This window comes from Cephus cinctus, unplaced genomic scaffold (assembly GCF_000341935.2).
Source record: "Cephus cinctus unplaced genomic scaffold, Ccin1 Ccin1_scaffold0885, whole genome shotgun sequence".
NCBI lineage: Eukaryota > Metazoa > Arthropoda > Insecta > Hymenoptera > Cephidae > Cephus > Cephus cinctus.
Window position 1 is genome coordinate 246,592 of NW_014333464.1, and position 21,257 is coordinate 267,848.

General features: G+C 33.2%; 2 protein-coding genes across 8 annotated transcripts in view; one reads left to right on the forward strand and one right to left on the reverse strand.

The window, feature by feature from the left end:
- Window positions 1-4,185, forward strand: LOC107271078 (protein PRRC1). Of its 4 annotated transcripts, none has more exons than XM_025088321.1 (6): window positions 1-19; window positions 535-644; window positions 1,780-2,271; window positions 3,059-3,161; window positions 3,228-3,585; window positions 3,688-4,185. In XM_025088321.1, exons 2-6 carry the CDS (start codon window positions 554-556, stop codon window positions 3,799-3,801), a joined length of 1,158 nt encoding a protein of 385 aa, XP_024944089.1. In that variant the 5' UTR covers window positions 1-19; window positions 535-553; the 3' UTR covers window positions 3,802-4,185. The 4 variants fall into 4 exon arrangements, with proteins under 4 accessions (XP_024944089.1, XP_024944090.1, XP_015602154.1 ...); XM_025088322.1 differs by lacking the exon at window positions 1-19 and adding an exon at window positions 83-102; XM_015746668.2 differs by lacking the exon at window positions 1-19 and adding an exon at window positions 213-232.
- Window positions 4,186-6,434: 2,249 nt separating this feature from the next.
- LOC107271075 (segment polarity protein dishevelled homolog DVL-3) overlaps window positions 6,435-21,257 on the reverse strand; it is a 20,248-nt gene continuing 5,425 nt past the window's right edge. The window contains exons 4-11 of one of the 4 annotated variants that reach the window (XR_001538510.1): window positions 19,973-20,155; window positions 19,330-19,540; window positions 18,929-19,057; window positions 17,745-17,959; window positions 16,162-16,653; window positions 13,643-13,906; window positions 8,697-8,823; window positions 6,435-8,298 (exon numbers count right to left, since the gene is read on the reverse strand). Coding sequence is in view for 3 of the 4 variants with exons in the window: in XM_015746666.2 (XP_015602152.1) it covers window positions 13,578-13,906; window positions 16,162-16,653; window positions 17,745-17,959; window positions 18,929-19,057; window positions 19,330-19,540; window positions 19,973-20,155; window positions 20,327-20,414 (1,647 nt within the window). In the remaining variant the exon portion in view is untranslated. Of the gene's footprint in view, window positions 13,907-16,161; window positions 16,654-17,744; window positions 17,960-18,928; window positions 19,058-19,329; window positions 19,541-19,972; window positions 20,156-20,326; window positions 20,456-21,257 lie in introns of those variants that run through there. The other 3 variants (XM_015746665.1, XM_015746666.2, XM_015746664.2) reach the window with 3 other exon arrangements.

The following is a 21,257-nucleotide window of genomic DNA, read 5'->3' on the forward strand; positions in this document are numbered from 1 at the left end:
AGATAACAAGTGAAAGCTTGTAAGTTGCCCTTAGGGCTTATTTAGACAAAAAGGCAAAGAGCATTGAACTGTGTCTGAGTTAACACTCGTGGTCTTATTCCGGTTTAGTTAATACCAGTTAATACTGATCTGAAGAAATTGATCAGTCCCAAATATTCCGAACAAGTAGAAATGTCTGTGATTTTTCAATTTCTTTAGATTAGTACTAGCTAAACCGGAATAAGATTATGCTGTAACGTAATCTATAACAATTCTTAAGGAGTCTTTTTGCGAGCAACAAAAATTGATTTTGGCAGCGTGAAAAATTCATTAATTGATTTTGCTCTTATGGCCACACTTGGTGAAATCAACCAATTACCACGTTTCACTTGCTGTTGATTCTAGTTGTTTGCTGCTCGTGAAAAGACACCCTTACACTGTGGTAAACGTAGCCCATCATATATTGTTTTGTAGATTAATCTGGTGTTATCAAGAATTTCTGTTTATTCGTCAATAAATATAGGAACATAAAATTTAGAATTTTTGATTTTGTAGTAGCACAAAGTGTTTCAAAATGACTGAGGAATCTAGCAGCGACTCTACATTCGAATTCGTAGAAAAGAAAGCAGATGAATTTTCTTTTGCTAAAGAAACTACAAAAACTGGTCAGTATTATGATTTTATTCTTCTAGAAATTTTAGAAACGTGATGTCTATATGAATACGAGCTGAGAACCGTCACTTTTTGTACATTATTTTCCAAATTTTATCTGAAGCAACGTAAGATCGAATCTAGTAGGATATCCATAATAGTTTGAAGCGAACAGAATCTTTGAGGTTATATGTACAGACCCTAATATTATCATAGCCAGGAATAAAAACTTACAAAAACTTATGTAAGGACCCATATACAAGGTTGTTCAGTACAAGGGCACCACATGAACTACTTTTATGTTTTATTACCATAGAAATTAGATAAGCTTATTCTAGTTGGTGCGTTTGGTCTGAATGACCTGTATATTGGTCATATGTATTGTATTTTGTCTATCATAAAAATGTTGACATATTGCAATCATTTATTTCTGAAATTAAGTTCTCTACTGGAATAATACTATTGTCTCAAACCAGGTTTAATTTGTAGACCTGATATTATAACCCAAACTCACCACCTGAACTTCGTTTGAATATCAATAACTATATTTTCTTGAATGTCAAACTTAGGAATAAAATAGTTTAATTATTACATATTGCTTTCATTGTATTATTGTTTCCACTGTATATAACTGAAAATGCAAACTCATGGAAAATGTAACTACATGGAAATATGTAACTTTTCTAAACGAAAATTTTATTTATCATAAAAACTACATGCGTGTATTAACTTCAGATACTGCATTCGAGTTGAATAATCCAATATAGTTCTTTTAAAAACTTTGACTACAATAGTATTTTATCCATTATATAGGAGTATACTTTTTTCACTGAAATATTTATATATTTATTAGTGACACTGCTGTATTTATGAAGCATAAGTAATTTCAAAGAAATGATTTACTACCAAATGTTAACAGTAGGATACAAGATATCACCGAAGGAGTCAAACAAACAAAAATATAAATATCGCGACTGGGTAGGTTAAGATATCAAAATATAATTAACTTCTATAACCAAAGAAAATAAAAGTATTTGGTCGAACAATGTATTTATTGTCAGACTAGTAAAATACAGATAAAAAACTATGTAATTCAATCTCCTTATTAATCTCCACTTGATGACATTAACTTTTAGAATTTTTTTTCAGAATCACTGACCAGCGTATCATCATCTGCATCAATTAATCTGCCTACTACCATATCCACATCAATTGGAAGTTTACTTTCAAATGTTGCACCGCCTTCATCGTTGCCCAGCTTTATTATAAATTCTACGCCCATATCATCTGAGTCTAGTACACAAAATCAAGTCACTAGAATCATAAATAATAATGAACAGGATGATTCTACAAAAAGGCCAAATCAGTTAAATACTACAGGAGCTGAAGTACACGAAAATCAACAAGGGACTTACTATTCTGCTGCTTTTTCCCCTGCAATTCCACCAATTGAATCGTCTGAAGTGCCTTTGATATTGGAAAATAGTCTACAGGATTTGAGCAGTGTCAGTGGAGGATTACTTTCATGGGTAAAGGAAACTGTTACAAACAACAGTGTATTAAACAAAGTTGCTGAAAAGGCGAAGAGTAGTGTTAATTCCATGATCACAACTTTGGATCCACAAATGCGAGAATTTATTTGTAAGTAATACTATTAATTTCAATACATATTGGCATTATACTAATATTACTTATTCTGTCAATTAAATTGAGGATCAAAAAGCAGGACATTCTTGATTTACTAAAACTTCTCAATATAAAGTGTTGTAGGTTCGATTTCTATTAACTTGGAATCCATTAAAGACCGATCAACTTAAAATCTCGTGCACTTGAAATAAACAATTGTTTTTATGTACATAAGAAATACAACAAACGTAAATTCTTGTAAAAATTGTATGTAGAGGGAAGTGGATCACGATAAGATTAGTTAAAGGTGGCGTAATTGTAATGTATTTTTTAAACTCCTCTAACAGCATTATTTTCTTGAGGGGTTCGTCTCATATCCACCTCCCATAAAAGTCTTATAATGCAAAATGTAAAAAGCCCTTTGCTGCACGTCTTGTGCTTCTTAGAGCAAACAATAAAAACTTTTGTAGTTCATGGATATAGAATATATTATAAAAATAAATTAGAATTTAGGTTCTATAAATGATATAACTGAAGAGCAAGAAAATATAAAACGGAACTTAATGCAGAACTACAGAGAATAAAAGGTAAAAAATTGTTATAAAATTCTACATTAGTTTTTAAGTTGATCGATATTTGGCAGGTTCCAACTTAATAGAAGTTTCAGTTATAAGATCAGCTCAATTTAGATGGATAGGTGATCTTTTTGATTTATACTCGAAAAAGAATATAATATTAAAATAACACGTGCAAGTAAGATTAGACTTTATTGTGTAAACTTTCTTCTAAATACACGTTTCAGATTCTGGTGGGGATGTGGATATTATTGTTGCTTCTGATAAAGATGTAAAAGTCAGTCCCATTCGTGAAGCATTCCAAGATGTTTTCGGTAAAGCAACAGTAACGTAAGTAATTCTTTTAAAATTCAACCGTATGATATACTTATTCTTCATTACTTTACTTTTCTGTAGAGGACTATCGGTAAACGCTGAATCTGTAGCTGCTCAACCTGTAGGTTTCGCAGCTGGTGTAAAAGGAGCAGAGGAAAGAATTAATTCGTTACGTAATAATTCGGTATTGCCGAAAGATATCGCCATAATTGCATTAGAAAATTTCATAGTAGAAATTGGTGAAGATAAATGGTATGATTTGGGAGTGCTTGTTCTCAATGATCCTAAACATAACGTCAATCTGCAATCATTTACTCAAATGACTCCAGTCCCGAGTCAAATTGTTGGACTGGCACAACAAAGCACACCTGAAGATTATTCTCTAAAGAAGTCTGGTCTGGCTGTAACAATTGGCAGTCTAATGGCGAATAATTTACAGGCAGGTGTTAAAGGGCATCACCTATACGCACTTTCAGAACGTATTAAAAATAAATGAATGTTTAATAAGAGTTATACAATAATTTTTTAATCCGTTACACAGGTTTCTCACAATCAATGGCACCATGCACTGACAGGTATTTCTCGGAGAGATATGGTACTTTTGGCAGCGCAGTCTCTGGCTGGAATATACAAAAACACGATAAATTCCGATTAATGTATCAAAGAAAAATTTGAACTAAATTGTTTAAAAAATGTATGTAATAACGTTGTAAATACAACTAACATTTTACTTTATTAACAAGTGGTGTAACATTGTTTACTGATTACTAACAAAGAGTAACAATGGAAAACAAAAGAATTATTTTATATACTTATTGATTCTTGAAACAATATGTACTTTTGTAGTCGACCGATGGCAATTATGGTTATGTATTAAATATATTTTCTATATTTTAAATTTTGTTATTGATAAATTGTAACTCAGAATCGATAAGATATTTGTATATTAGATAGTAAAACGAAACATAAAATTTAAATGCATCTCGTTGCAATGTAATGGGAGACATACAGAATAAATGCATAGAAAAATGCTGTAAAACTTTTTGTTTTGATATTTTTAATTTCTATTTCATATTCCAGATTCTATTACGAAATGAATTATTTTCTCGTCACAGCTCCTGCATACGAACCATTTTTTGTTGCATTACAGTGGTACGATTATAGTAATACCGTTGTCAAGTATTAACTCAGTGTATGTCTACTATCTAAAAATATATTCCAGTACAAGTAGTTAAATTATTGTTGTCGGTTTTTTGTTTCACCACTGCTACGCTATATGTATGTACTTCGTGCGAGACTCTACCGACTCTCTTGGTAGTGTCCTGTTCAAAAACAGAAACGCACTTATGCTCTCATTTTATTAATTCGTCTTTAATATAGAAAACAAGGAACCAAGTGGAAATTCCTTTCGCCGGGATTCCTTGTACACTCGCAAAGTCTTGGGAACTTTTGTATACCAAAGGTTTTGAAGGTGGTGAAACCGATTTTGGACTTCAAATTTTGATATTCAAAATATCAGATATTGTAAAAATGCAATTTTTCAATTTTTGTTCCAGAGGGTAACTACCCTTAAACGTATTATATGACTTTTATATGGAAATATGTAACGTTTCTAAACGAAAATCATTAAAAATAATTTATCACAGTATTCGACAGATTACTTTATACCATTATTCATCATGAATAACCTAACGCCAGCACAACGCACCGATATTGTCGAAATATATTTTAGAGAACAGTCCTCATTTACCAAAACTTTACGTGGTATGAGGCAGAAGTATGGGCGAAATTTCAACGTTACGTGGAAGACTGTATCAAAAATTATTCAGAAGTTTCATGCTAGTGGCAACGTTAGTGATCGTGCAAAATGTGCGAGACCGCGTCCGAGGCACAGCAACGAGAACATCGAGCTTGTTCGGGCCGATGTTGAGAGGGAACAGAATGTGCGGTATCGCCGCCGTGCTCAACAACTTGGTCTGTTTGGAACAACATTGAGGTGTATTCTCAAGAACGATTTACATCTTTTCCCATATAAAATCCAAATTACGCAACAGTGATTGCCAACTGACAAACCAAAGCGTTTGAATTATGGAAATGAAATGCTTCGTTTGGCGGAAAACGAAAGTTCATTTTGGACGAAAATCATCATGAGCGATGAAGCTCATTTCACACTAAATGGATAAGTTAACAAACAGAATAGCCGTTACTGGGGTGCTGAAAACCCAAATGTAATTCATGAGATGCCTCTCCACGACCAAAAAGTCACTGTTTGGTGTGGCGTCAGTGCCACAAAAGTTTACGGACCGTTCTTCTTCGAGGACGACGAAGGAGTCCCAGTAACCGTCAATGAAACACGTTATCGAAGCATGATTGAAGATTGGTTTTGGCCGCAAATCGCTGAAAATGGTTTAGAGCGGATGTGGTTTCAACAAGACGATGCACCATGTCACACTGCACGAGAAACAATGAGTCTCGTCAGAAGATTGTTCCCGAATCGCTTGATCTCGAAAAATGGCGATTACGATTGGCCACCGCGTTCGCCCGATTTGACGCCTCCAGACTTTTTTCTGTGGGGATATTTAAAGTCCAAAGTTTATGTTGGCGCGCCACGGCCCCTCAGGAGCTGAAAGGTGCAATCCGCAAAGAAATAACGGAAATAATGCCCGAAACGTTGCAAAAAGTTATGGAAGATTCCCGAGAACGAGCATTTCTTTGTGTCGTTCACAAAGGCGACGATTTGCCCGACGTTGTGTTCAAAAAATGAATTTTTTGTATTGGTATAAACCAAATTAAATTAATATCGCAAACCGAACACGATTTAATTACGCTTTCACTATTTTATAAGTATTTAACATATGGTACCTACTGATGGCGCACCCTGTATATTCAAAAATTGTACATCTACCCCACAAAGTTTCATTAAAATCTTGTTATCTGGAAAAAATAAAAACAATGTGCGCCATATAGCGTCAATGTAGCTCAAGGAGTTAATAGAAGTTCAATTATTACACTGATTAATGAAAATGTAACAGTTTCACTGTTGGCCAATATTAAACATATTCTGGCTTCTTCTAATATTAAATCAATCTAAAACTGACTATACATATTGATAATCAGAAGTTATTCTTCTACATCTAGTTCTAAAGAAAACAGGTTACAAAGGCTTGAAATACATATTAATTATTTAGAACCGTTATATTGATTAACAGCCATAGTACAAACTACTAGAGTTCAGTCATTTGTAAAAATCATTGGAGATTATCTATTGAAAAATTGGATAGTAATGAATATAAGTACACATTTCTTTATTATGAACATGATTTTTCCCAACAAAATTGGTGTCTGCATGGTTTCTCATATACGACGGTACACACGTTGTTGAGACTTGGCGATATAAGGTTGCTGATAATATTGGTTTGTATTGATTGTTGCCAAGTTTTTGTTTTTCATGATTTCACAATTCTCCTCAGAGATGAGATAAAGTATCTTCCAAAAGGCGCTACTTGATTAGTTAATAAAATAAAAGAGTATTCTAGAAAAAAAATTAAATGTACCCTCATATAAACATTCAGCAAATGAATGACTATTAACGATTAACAAATAGAATACAAAGTTTAAGAATGTAATAATAAGAATAATTAAAACAACTTGGTACAACTTGATACCGATTGAAATAAAATGCAAATCATTAAGAATAAATTGAAATTATTAATCTTCTAACATGTCAGGAGTCTAGCAATGTATCCCTCACTTACGATGTTATTACGTTACACGTAATGAAAGAAAAGAAATGCACAGTGACTAGTATTTACAGAATTAGAAAAAAAAAAGAATACTTAAATCAGGGGAAAGTGCAGGATAGAGAACAATAGGCAAAACGAATAATATACACGATATCCATATTTCTCCCTCTGTTTAAAAATTAATCATAAATTATAATTAGCAAATAGGGCGACGGCGAACATATGAGAGCGGGTCTCTTAATATAACCGCAAAAATGGGATCGATTAATTATAGTTTTAACTAACCATCGACTTAGTTAAGACTATAATTTTCTTAATTCATACCATTAAAGGTTTATTTCTGATGGCACACATTCGAGTCTGAGCGTAACAGGAAGATTGAATTATTTACAAGTGTTTCGATACAGCGAGAGGCCCGTTTATATTATTCTAAATATATATATTTATATTATCATAAATATATATATGTATTATATTTATATTTATATATAATATATATGTAATATACTCATAGGAATATTACGTATGTCCTTTATATTTATGCGTTTATTATCTATATGTCATGTTGGGTGCCGGCCGAACGATGTTAGTGTACATTCTTTAACGGTGCTGGTAATTAATTAAGGACTGACGCAATCCCAAAAATACCCTGTCAATACTTATTATGGCGTATAGTAATTTATTGTACATATACATTGTACAATAATATGAGTCAGACATCCGATCAGTGTACAAAAGACGATATAAAATTTGTTAAAAGAAATTAATTTACATTACAATAAAATTCTGCGCACATAAATAACTGTAAAATATGTTTTCCATCTCCTGTTGATACTGAATTATTATCAGACCGTATGTAATCATCGGTCATGTCTCACTTTTAATTTTTATGTTTTCCAATGATGCACAAAACAATTGATTTATGTTTTCTAGTGAGAGTTGATATGTCCAGATCAATAAGTTATGTCCACGTTAATTATAATAATTAAGTTTCGGGCGTTTCGCTTGAATTAATCATCAATGTCGCTGCCCATTTTCACTCACAAGCATTCATCTTACATAAAATTTGCTATACAAAAATTCTTAATACAATTTTCATTTCAATTTGCTATTTTCACGTGGTGAAAATGATTTTTATATAAAATTGCTGGAGTCCTTCGGGTTACTAGAATTTATTACATTATTATGTTTTACTGCAATGATCCTACACTTCTACGTACTTAATCGTAACCGATAATTAAAGGTAACCTATACATAGAGAGTCCTGGACTCATGAAACAGTCTTCAGATTCGGAGACACTAGACTAAATTTTTGGATGCGTGCAGCCACAGTCAAAGAAGTCAGTCCCACGATGCAGCTTTCAGTCCTTTAATGTCGTGCTATGGGCTCAAAGTGTAATTCGCAGAGCCTGAGTGAGGAAATAGAGAATATCAAATTGAAAATTCATAAAGTGTACCTTTAACAGTTCATTTTTGTAATTACTTCAAAGACCCGCATTGGAGTTAGAGCTTTGCCAAAAATGAAGGTACATTTTCATATAATTTGATGAGAGATAATTGGTGCATAAATAATATTAAAATAGCATTAAAAATATTGTCAGTGAATATTCAAATATAAACTATGGCTGATAGCATTTGAGGAGCGTTTTTACAAATTTTTGAAGGATATTGGTCTGTACGTAAAATCTAATTCATGAGTATTGGATTTGATTGAACGAATTCATCTTTTTGCTAAGATGAAAAGAATTACAGAATCGTAGAGTCAGTGAGTCCGAATCGCGTATATTCTCATAAGGCCAAGACTCACAGTATATGGGCACTTCTTCTAACGCCTTCTAACAGTCAGTGAATATTTTTTGTCGTTTGACCGGCACCATAAACATTCGTCCGCTCGAGTTTTTAAAGAAATAGCTGCCCCATTGTCGTGGACAATCCTAAAACGCAATCAATGAAACAAAATTAATAAATGATTTACTTCGAGGTAAAAATGCAACTTCAAGTTAATTTTAATACTTCCATGCAAGCTTTTGAACACTCCGATTCTGGGTTTTTACGTTATTTCTCTATTGTTACGACATATGCATATTTATTTGAAAAAATTAATTAAACGTGTAATTGATGTAGATATAGTTTTTCAAAATTATTGACCATTACCATGATACTTAATAAATACGTATTTGACGTTTATGTATATTTTATATAAGATCAATAGATTCATACATTCTCATGGAGTACAAGAAATATCAAAATTATAGTTCTGAGGCTTTCGCGGCCATTGTTAATATGGTTACAATTGATTTCCAGGTGCGATTCCAATCCAGAAGTCAATTTTAACAATCGTAAAATTGTTAACAAAATTTTATTGAAAATATGTTTAAAGTCGAACAATCTTTTACAAGCATGCATCAATTTTCCTTCTTTTACAAGCATGCATCAATTTTCCTTTCTTTACAAGCTTGATTTATAGCTAATGATAATTATAAATCCTAATCGTCTAAAAGGAATTGTAGAATTTTCATCCATCAGTTATTAGTCTACAGCTACAACAAGCTGTAAATAAGAAACTTTAGTAATTAACCTAGTCAACTCTCTATATAATCACGCATTGAGCTCTGAGACGTAATAACTAGTGACAGAGCGTTATTACTTGCAACCATAAGGAAAGAAAGGAAGGAAGAGCGATATTACAGAGTCCCTACTTCACTGTAATAGGCGAAGCGTCCGACAGAAGGGGGGGGGGGGAAACACGTGCTAAGTGGAAAAGAAAAGTGGGGGAAGGCTCCTCTCAGTGCGATAGTTTTGTAGTGAAAGTCGATTGTATATAAAGTTTGCATAAATCTCTGTAAAGCAGCTAGAAGTCACACAAAATAGTACATTACACTGAGGATATGTACAGTATGTTTTTTTACTGATTGAAAACTGCCGCACTAATATTTTGAGTAATATTTTCTAATAGACCTTTAGAAGAAAACTATTAACTTGTTAACTGGAGTAACGTGTTAATGATGAATAGTGATTTGATAATATCGCTCGAAAAAATATTTAGAACTCAGATTTGTTTCTACTCTTACAATGCATGTGCATTGAAGAGTGAAGGAACAATCGGATGTGGAAATTTAGTGGAGCTTCAGCTCCAATAATTATTGCATAAAATAATTTCAAATATGTGCATAAATGGAGGTTAATAAAAGTTACGTATAGAGCGACACAGTAAAAAGCGTTTTTCACTTTATATTACTGGAGAAACACACTGTTTTAAATGAAATATTTTAGAATAGAAATTCAACCAGTGAATAGAGCGACACGCAGGTTCCACAGCGGCAGTAGTTGCGACGAGCTACGTCGTTGTAAATTTTGTTCATCGTGCAAGTATAAAACGACATAAAAATGATGTCAACATCTTCAGCAGCAACCAGACTATCGATGAGATGAGAGATTATTTAACTTTTGGTTAGATATTTGTTCAAATTCGCGGGATCAATAACTGCGTCACATATTTGAGGTAATGTTGCTGTTGTTGACACTCGTTTGTATGGGAATATTCGGAAGTGTCAGACAGTGGGTACGCGTAGGCGTTATAAACTGTGCCAAGGGGGTCACAAATCGGATACACGCAGGGCTCACAAACTACGACATGGGTGTTTCTCGAGTGTTAGAAACCCCGGCAGCAGAGAAGAGCTATTAAAACAATAATTCTATAAATAAGCCTTAATTGTTTCACTTGTATAATAGGTGAATCTCATTCGGAGGGCTTTAACGCACGTGTTGAAACCTTTAGTTTTCAGTTTGGCTATATCACGCGTGAATAAATGGCAAAAATCCGACACGGCCGCTCTTAAACTATCAATAACTGGGCCGTTTACCTTACGTGGAATAAGTCAGCAGCCTCAAAGTTAATACCACAGAACATTTTCACCTAGAAGAATTCTGCATTAAAGCATCCCAATTAGCCTTATATTACATTCATTGTTGGTATTTCAGTGAATCATTCTCTTTAAAATGAAAATCTTATCTTTACTTCTGTGCTGTGTTAGGATAAATTGTCATAATTTTACTATTAAATAAATTAATATAATTCCTTAGTTGTATTCACTATATAAACCATTGTAATCATCACAGGAACGCAAACGCAACTGCAACTAAAATCAAAATATTGTTGTTCTAATGTTCACCCACATACGCACAGACACATGCACTTTCACTACACGCCAACGGCACTCTTATTTCTCACATTTGCTCATATTCACACAACAAATAAGGCAAATTTAACTATATCAAATGACACTCATTTCCTATACCAAAATCTTGTCATTATCACTAACACTTCCCTTTCATTAATTTCCAATCCATACCGTTCATTCACATTAGCACGAAGTTAGCATCTGATGATAAACTTGTATTGTATAAAAATGTTGTACAACCGTAACTATTTCCTCTGTATACTCCACAGTAAACACCTAAATTTACACCTAAGGCATATATGCCACTCGATATGATATGCAAATTACTTTCCGACTATAAAATCTCTCTATTTGATTTATTCTTATGTTGACTCTAAACACAATTACAATTTAGTAATAATGTGATAATTTACAGTTTTGTTTGTGAAGAAATTTCTAGACAACTGTCATCATCAATTATTTTAAATTTACAGAATAATGAAGTTCTAAATGTGAATAAAATAGTAGCATTTGGAGATATTCAGCACTTCAGTTCTTGATATAGTGCGTGCCCGAACTTAATTTTGTTTTTCATTGCAATAACAAATGCATAAGATGGTCATATGGTTGCGCCATAAAGTAATGCTTGGATACCTAGAGTCAATTAGCTTCGTTATTTAACCCGACCTGTTGTTTTTAGAATTGACTCGATCGATGTGTACACCGTTAACAAGGGACCAGTCGAAAATAAAGGATTTGTGAAACGATCTTTATTTCGATATTTTAAACAATTCAAATATTAGTCTTGCACTGCAAAAATTGCTAGAGAACTGTTTAATAATTTAATAGCACTGAAAAATATTTACGACCTGTAATTTGCCGATTTACGGCAGGTATAAACTTATGTGAACGAAATTTCAAAACTCAATCAGAAAGCAATCTTTTACTTATTTCATAGTCCAGTAACGTGTAGTAAAGCAACCTTTGCTGCAAGGAATTTTTATCCGCAATTCTAATTTAGGAATAAAATGGGCTGATAATCTTACCTAAATAATTTGATAGATAATTACCCTAGTATTAGATACTCCAATAATATTAAAAAGCATGTCTATTTCCCTATCCGTTGCTACATTACTGACAATTTTTATAAGCTCAACTAAGACTTGAATCTTTATTCAAAATATTGTATGATTTTGATATCTTTAGATATCAAGACATTAAACAAATATTTATTTGAATACGACGACTATTCTGAATTACAACCGTGTAATTAAAAACCAATGTCTTATAATATTTATAATATAAAGTGTAGTGTAGGATAAGGATTTAAGAAATTTAAACGTATTATTATACGTTATTCTTGCTTTATCGGTATTACTACACCATATTTTCCAGTTCCACGTGAAACTTCTGCAACACATGCCGTATAGTTAATTAATCGACGTACCCAGAATCGGATAATTCAAAAGAGACTTTTTCATATTGAAAAAGTAAACTTGTGTTATTTACACATTCATGCTTTGTGCTATATGCGTGAAGTGTGCACCATCTACCTACCATTATTTGAAACATTGTTTCTTGTCGCTTCAGAAAGATTTAACGTGCGTCAGATATTCTTTCTACAATACACGACCCCAGAGCAAAGTAAAATCGTGACAATAAAGTAGTGCATTTACTTCGGGGTCGCAATTAGTTATTTACATTCACGTAATACTTTATCGCATGCGGATTAAAAACTAAAGGAATGCTATCGGCTAAATAATAAATTAGCGCAATAATACCAAAATGCATCGTAATAGAATGCAACAAACTGTTAGGCGCGGCACGTAAAATTTACAAATTCGTCCAATTGAATCGCTGAATTTAAAAATAGGATGATAGATGCTCGATTTAGTCCAATAGAATAAAGTATGTCGTATTTCTATCAACATTGCATAATTATATCATTAGATGTGTGAAATATTATCAGCGGTATACATTTTGCTTTGTACTAAACAGACGGTTTAAAAATTGTGTACAATTAATTCCAAATATCTGTGCATATGAAATTTTCAGAAATTCAATAAATGTAAATATAATTTGCAAACAGATTAATCCAAATGTATTCAAACGGAGTAATATAGTAATTCACACGCCCGCCTTAAGAAAAATCTACTTTTAAAAAACGTCGGAAGGTACTTCGTTGCGTACTTTTATAAAAAAATATAATATAAATGCTTCAAGCTTCTACAAATAATAAAAGTATCGCGATGTACACCGAAGCTAAGTTAATATACAGCATGTATCTGAATTAATATTTTTATCTCATCTTAATGCAGGTGATTCAAACATCAAAGGACAGTTTGAATTTGTACATAGCTGCTTTAAACGAACCCGCACGTTTACACTGTAAAGTTATCGATTATAACTTGATATATAATTTCCAATTAAAGAAGAAAGCTATCTAAATAATCAGTTCGTTCCGAAGCACCGCCCGATTAATTCGAGCCGGTCCGTAAGTAAATTATTTACAACACCAGCAATAGCATCTACATAACATCGACAAAGAATTCACAAGGATTCCCCATCGCAATGCGAAATGACTGTCTACTACCGGATAGATCTTGCTGATTTTGCTGGTTGACTGAACCGGTTCCTGTCTGCACGGATTGTTCAGAGCCACTCGACCTGCTACGGCTACCATTAGACCTCTTCCCATTGGATCCACTTCCATTACCATTGCCATTACCCGACGTAGTTCTTCCCGGCATATTTGGAATAGATGGAATATGCAATTCCGATTCTGAGGCTGAAGAACATGATTTGAGATCATGTATTGGTTCTTTACAGATGTGTTCGCTTCCGGCACTGCTTCCACCTTAACAAAAATGAATGACTGTAATATAGGATACATTGCATTGTAAAAATACCGATAGATGTAAAAATTATAACTTTAAGGAGTGAAACAGTGTTAAATCATGTTTGACATTATCTTGTACATCTTCATACATCGTATCATTTCAGGGAACGTGATAACTTAAAAACTTTTTAAACTCCACTTTTTGCATTACAATTTTATACAGTACATTATGTAAAAGGGAAATATCAATTTAAACAAAGCATCCATTTTTGAAACCAGTATTTCTCAAAATATATTCGAGAATTACCAATGGAAAGAACGTTTCATGCGTAGAAATGAAAAAAGGAAACTAGTATAGGATAATGTAGAGATATCCTGCCATTTCGTATTTTTATCTGAGTTCTTTTTCCTCAGTGTTACACCGTTACTTTAAATGTATATTTGGAGTAAAAGTTGAGAGGGAAAAATTATACGTGGATAAGATTTCGAAATACACCCTGAGTAATTCTTTCCTAACGGAATTAGAACAGCAAGATATAAAAAGAAGATTTAGATCTATCGAAACAAAACAATACTCTGATAACTCTCTTGTGTATGAAAAATTCTGATAAGTACAAATAAAAAGATTTATTGCATATTGATATTCTGCTTGCGAAAGTCTTGAAATCAAAAACAGTGCCATGGATACAATTGACTACATTTTCATTCAATAGACAGTTATCCACTTTGACGAATTTTTCCTCTTAGTAATACTTCTCTTTTGTTAATGATACTGTCAGTCTCTTTCGCTCTCTCTCCCTTCATGATCTTCTTTCACATATATTATTTTCCCTTCCGAATGGTACTTCATTTCTTCTTTATCATATCATTCCATTCACATTATAACAAATACGCTAGTTTGTTTTACCATCTTATGATTTATTTTAATTTTTACTCGGTATTCCTTTTTTTTTTTTAAATCCTTGCTGACTTTCGTCAAATCTTTTCTTTAGAAGTCTGTGAATGCAATATATACATAATATAACTTCCTCTTCTTCCGTTCGACTTTTTTAATCTTAATCAACACAACTTTACAACTTCCTTCTTTACGTTTTCGTTCATTGCATTTTATTTCCTTTCAATCCTCGTTGAATTCCTTGATTTCGTCTTCGCTTATTATTATGCAATAGCGTTTTCGAGTTTCCTGATTATCTTCTGTTATACCTTTTTAATCTAGTACAACTGTTTCTTTTCCATAACAGCTTGAATATCTTTATCAACAACTTATCAGCTGATCACTTAATTATTATCACGCTAGCGTCTAGTCATCTATGATAATCCCTATTCATCTTTAATCGTAATTTTTAGATATGATCCCGTAGAACACATGGGGAGACTGTGTTATTCAATTGCAAATATAAAAAAAAAAACTAAGTGTATATGCTGTCGCGAAATGTCTGCATTGAAAATACCAAGACGACCACTGGATCTGTCAAATTAAAATTTACAAAAGAAATTGTGCTACAGATATCGGTACTATTAATCAGTAACATTTGCAGATACAGATTTAGATACAGTCCAATACTTAATATTTTACAACAGCAAATTTATAAGATACAACGACATAGTTTATACGGTTGTGCTTGTTTGTTCCGTTTTTTTTAATAGATTTTTTCTAAGCATCTGATGAATAAGATGTGATAATATTACTTACAATAACAAACTTTACTTAATCAGCATATAGGAAAGTGATATGAAATATAGATTGGTGACAAGCACTGGCTTCACTCATCGAAAGTCGAATGGTCATTTAGTATTTTCCATGGACAAATATTTGAGTGTAAATGCAGACGTATCAACATTTTGTCGAAATAAAAAACAAACAAGAATAATAGTAGTAAAGCTTCTCGCGCTTTTAACTTCGTCATCTTGTATTTTAATGTATCAGAACTAATTGAATAGCAGCCTGGAATATTACGTATAATGCTAATACGCAATTAAAAACAATTAAATAGGGAAATACCAAATGTGTAGTCAATACGAAAAAAGACTTGCTTTAAAAAAAGCCTCTTCCTTTGTGGCCGTATCTCGACGTATTTATCAGAACCCAATTGGAGTTAGTGTGAATTTTACCGTTAGATCAGAAGCTGGCAGACAGTAAAATAAACGCTATTCGATCTTTCTTGTTAAATAGAAAAAATCCTAGTGAAATATATGCAGGAGACGTTAGCGCCGTTTTAAACCAAAAGTAATATGTGCGACAAAAATTATTGCAATAACATTATTCAACTTACCCGAGCCACTATGTACGCTTTCCTCGCGATGATAGCCATAAACAGTAGGTTCGTTGGTGAAATTGAAAGGCATTGGACTGTATCCAGTAGCAGAATGTGGAGCATAGGTACCAGAATACATCATATCCCATCCAATCGGAGGAGGAAGTGGTCCTACTGTGTCGCAATCCAATTTCATGCTACTCATGGCAGAGCACAAGTCACCAAAAATGTAATAACACTGTTCGGAAAATGTAATTTTGTTGACTGTATGTCTTATGAACCCCGCTTTCAGCATCAGGGATGCATATTTGCGAGCATCACGTCGGTCTATGAAACCTTCCACGTGAGTATTTAACCAATCGACAACAGCCGCACCAATAAAAGCATTAGGAATAGTTATCTTTAACCACGTTCGATCACGAATTTCTAAACCTGAATCTGGTCTTGCCATGGCACGAACGATGGTTGGCATATCGGTATTGATGGTCAAGTGCAGTTCTTCTATCGGGCCTGAAACCAAACATTGAATTAATTGAATAAGTACGTGAAGGTAAAAATTTATTAGTTATTCCATATTTCACTTTTGTCAATAATGATTTGTAATTGACCCAGTGTCACGTAGAAAATACAATTCACTCTATATTTCGCAAATTTTTAAAAGCTATAACTTTATTCTTTGAATGAAATACGAAGTGCAATTTATTCTTGAAGGAAATATGTTTTTTATTCTTCCTTATTAAACAAAATTGTAAGAAAATATTTTCTGAAAACTTTAAAAGAATCAAAATTATTATACATGTAAACAATAAACAAAAGTAGTATATATGTATCACTTCCAAAAGTTAATTAGAATCGTTCCTCGATGTATGAAGTGTATACGTGTATATAATTTCTGCTACCAAAATATGTATGTACAAGTACGGTTTTGTGCTGAAATATACTTTAATGTTCTTTAGTTAACATATTTCTTCGAGATTGTATGGAAAGCCAGTGGCGATTTATTAAGAATTGCATTGTTTGCGAACTGTCAGAAAAACATCGAAATGTTGGATCGACTACATATACATATTATTTTCATGTGAAACTTCTCCATCAGAGTTGGTGTTGGAGAGAGATGAAGTGCGTCGAGCACGAACTTGAAATTGAACCGCGTTTGTTGTACTGCGTATTGCGTGCCATGGCACCGCGTGCTATTCTACGAGAGTTCAGTTTGGAACCACGCTCTGCTATCGTTTGCACCTTGTGACTAAACGTGCACAACTGTATCTTTTCACAATTACAATATATCACCGATTAAATTGAACACGTCCTTATTTAATTCTGGTCCCATCCTCTCTTCAGTTGGATTAGTCATCGTGATTAATTAATGTCTTACGATTGTTAACCTTGAGGATATATTGAATGGTGCACTTGTCACTTCTATATCACTTACTATTTTTATAACGTCTTGAAAATGAAAAATTGCTCTTTGCGAGTTATTCATCAAGTAAACCATAAAAATTTTGTTACAACTAGTAGTGAATCTAAATGTCGCCAAACCTTTGAATTGTAGATAAATGAAACTATTTTATCACAATATTTACAATATAAACAAAACTTACGTTCAGTGTCTGGGAGAGTGCTGGCCAGACTACTCGAAGTAGAGGTTAAAGTGGTGGCACTTGGAGGTCGTGGCGGAAAACCCTCACCACGAATAGCTGCCGTGTGAGCGACCCAAGCACCAGGATCGATTGGTCGAACTGGTTCGGCCCGTGGAATAGTAAAGTAACCTTTGGGATTTGGATCCCAACATTTAGCTACGACAAGTTTGATTGGTCTAAAACAAAAATAAAGAAAAAAGACTATGTATTACCTGTAGAAAAATATTTAGAATTAAAAATAATTGTTGTTTTATTCGAACAAATTGATATATTTATTACCGTCAATAAACTCGTGCATCTACTGTATAAATCATTTTTTTTTCTTTAAATTTTCAGTGCGACAATACAATCTTGTATAAAGTTTTTTTTAATTTTATTTTAAAGAACACTAACTTTTATTACAAGTACAGATGAGAACCCAGGTAAAATATCCTTTCCGTACTTTTAAAAGCTAACTTTGAAATTTGACATGCGCGAGAGAGCACAAGAGCACACAAAACAAACGTCAAGAATATTTTGCTTAATATATAAATAAAAAAATAAAAAACATGCTTAATATATTTAAATTGATAATTCATTTGAATTGTGACATTAGTCTAGAGCGAGATGGCACAAAACACAATTTGGAGCAAAAATTTTATAGACCCATATTTACAACAATAATTGAAATTTGCGGCACATCTCTTTCTTGTGTTTAAACAAAATATGTTCAAAATATCATTAGATTTCCAGTAGTATGAGTATTACACAAAAGTGCAAGTTATGAGCTGAATCTGAATAATATTTTCATGAAGTATACTGATATGTCGTTCCCCGTGCACCGTCGTTTTTTTATTCACAAGCAAATAATAAACTCTCCCCCCCCCCACTCGATAACCAGGCTATGTATCCTCACAACTAAATTTTCTACAAATAATTTTGTAATCCTCAAATTATTGAAACGATGCCTTCCGTCATTTTTTAAGGGTTAATCACGTTCGTTTTTAATATGACGTAATTAGATTCCAGATTCCTTCAAAACATCATTTTAAGTCGACTGCATGTAGAAATTCGCAAATACACGTGGTTTTTTTTGCAATAGCAATTACATGTGACACTATCAGAAATTGCATGCGACCATGCGTAAAAATTTATAATATTCTTACCCTGGCTTCTGAACTACCTCGCGTAATACTCGTACGGCTTCGTCGTTGGACATATTTTCGAAATTAATATCGTTCACTTGTAGTATCATGTCTCCAGGTTCTATTCGTCCATCCAGAGCAACCGCACCGCTAGAATGAAAAGCATATTAAGTTAAAAAAATAGAACTTAATGGATATTTATTATTCTTGACATATGTTGAATTGAAAACGCTCAGAGCCAAGAGAAATGAAATAGAAATTATTATAGTAATTAAGATGGATATCAAATGTTGTAGATATTGAACACGCGTGATAAAATATTTAACAAATTTCATACATACTTTTCTTTTCGATTTAGAATACGTTATTACACTATGATCCATCGTTTTCAAATTAGTTGCATAAAATTGTCAAATACAAACCCTTTCATTATTGATCCTACGTAGATACCGCCATCGCCGCCTTTATTGCTTTGCCCGACAATACTAATACCCAAGAAATTGACAGTGTCCATGTTGAGAGAAACCGTAATAATATTTAAAGACATGGTACTGTCTGTGATACTGCTGAAGGATGAAGTGCGAGACATCGGAGGTAAACGATGTCGTCGTCTACGCTGAAGTTTACGTCGATCTAAATAACAAACAAGTGATACACCATACGTGAGAGAATTAATAAAAAATGTACATTATATAAACGTTAATGCTGTTACAGGCATTTTTACTTTAACAAGTGATTTTTCAAAAACACCAAATTCAAATATCTTCGCAAGCACCTCAAAAGTTTTTCATGTTCAAGTCAATGCAATCCAGATTTCCTAATCTATCAAAACCACGGCATGAGAATGACATTTATTTATATACCAAAATCCTGTTTCAAAGTCAAAAGACGAAATCGTATTTATTATACACAACGTAATACACATTGAACAAAAAACCACTATAAATATAAAATTAAATCTTTCAATTATCAGGACCATGGTTTTTACATAATACTAAAAATATGCAATTTCAATAAAAACTTTAAAAGGTTAAATTAATTTTAAAAAAATTATAAAAAGCTCACCAAGGGTCGCTCCATCAACAGCACTACTCATATTTGTGTGTCGCCCAGTGGTTGATGTAATTCGACTGCTGGCATCGTCATCTGATTCTAAAAACGTCGTAGTTTCCAAGTCTGAACTAAGTATTGAAGCGGTTTCATATCCATGTCCTGAGCGATGATTCGAATGTCCATTAATACGAAGACCTAAACAAATGGAATATAGTTGATGATTTAAAAAAATAATAATACATGACAGAAACTTTAATCAAATTAGTCATAATTTAAAACATGAAATAACCCTTCCTACGCATTCGCGTAGGACCTAGTTGCTCCTGGTTCATTGGATCATGTTTATGTCCCTTTTTGAAAACTTACAATGGGGAAACATCCAAGAGTCGAATACTACTATGTATTTCTTACGGCCGGGTAAAAATTTTTCGAGTCCCATGATACAGACGTACATACAGCCCGCTGTCGGTTTAATGACAGAGACAAGAGAGCCGCCAATGCCTCGTGGGCGAGTTCTGGCACGCACGAGGATTACGCAATGATCAGTGTATGATCCTAGCGCGAGGCAGATTCAGTCTACGACATTCGTAGAAAACCAGATCAGCAGGATAGTTAAAATAGAATCAGTATTAAAAGCGTTTTGTATAAGAATTACAAGCTATTCATGAGCTTGCAAAATTTATTGGCTTTGATTATTGAATAGTGGCCCTTAGGGTATTTCTCTGATGTTGTTACTCCTGGTGATAAGAAGGAAGTAACTTTTGATAACTTCGCTGTTAGTGATACCAAGGTGTTAAATGAAAAAAAAAAAGGTTTATTCTATTGCGATTTTGATGTGCGTAAGTGTCCATAAATTTTAAAGCCGCCGAAACCGGATCTATTACAATTTAAAAATGTTAAATGGATCCAATATGATGATTAGAAATTCGAAGAAATAGTGGAATTTTTATAAAAATGGGTATCAAAGGAAAACTGGATATCTGGAAGCTACGGCTACGAGCTGTGACGTTTTTCGAAAATTCCGGGTCTATCGATCAGACATGATGTCATTGTATTGCAGCCATCCTTTCATGTGTATACATATAATTATACTAATTACAGGAAGGCTCTAGCTAAAAAAAAAACTTATTTTTTCGCGTCCCTTTCGCGAGGGACGAAGTGTGATATCTTCAGAAATTAATTTATCAGTTAAGAAATTGATCAAGTGTAAAGGAATGCCTCCCTATTAGCGCGCATTGATACAAGTGACAAATCCTTCCCTAACAACGATGGACCCAGAAGAGGCACTACATTGGGG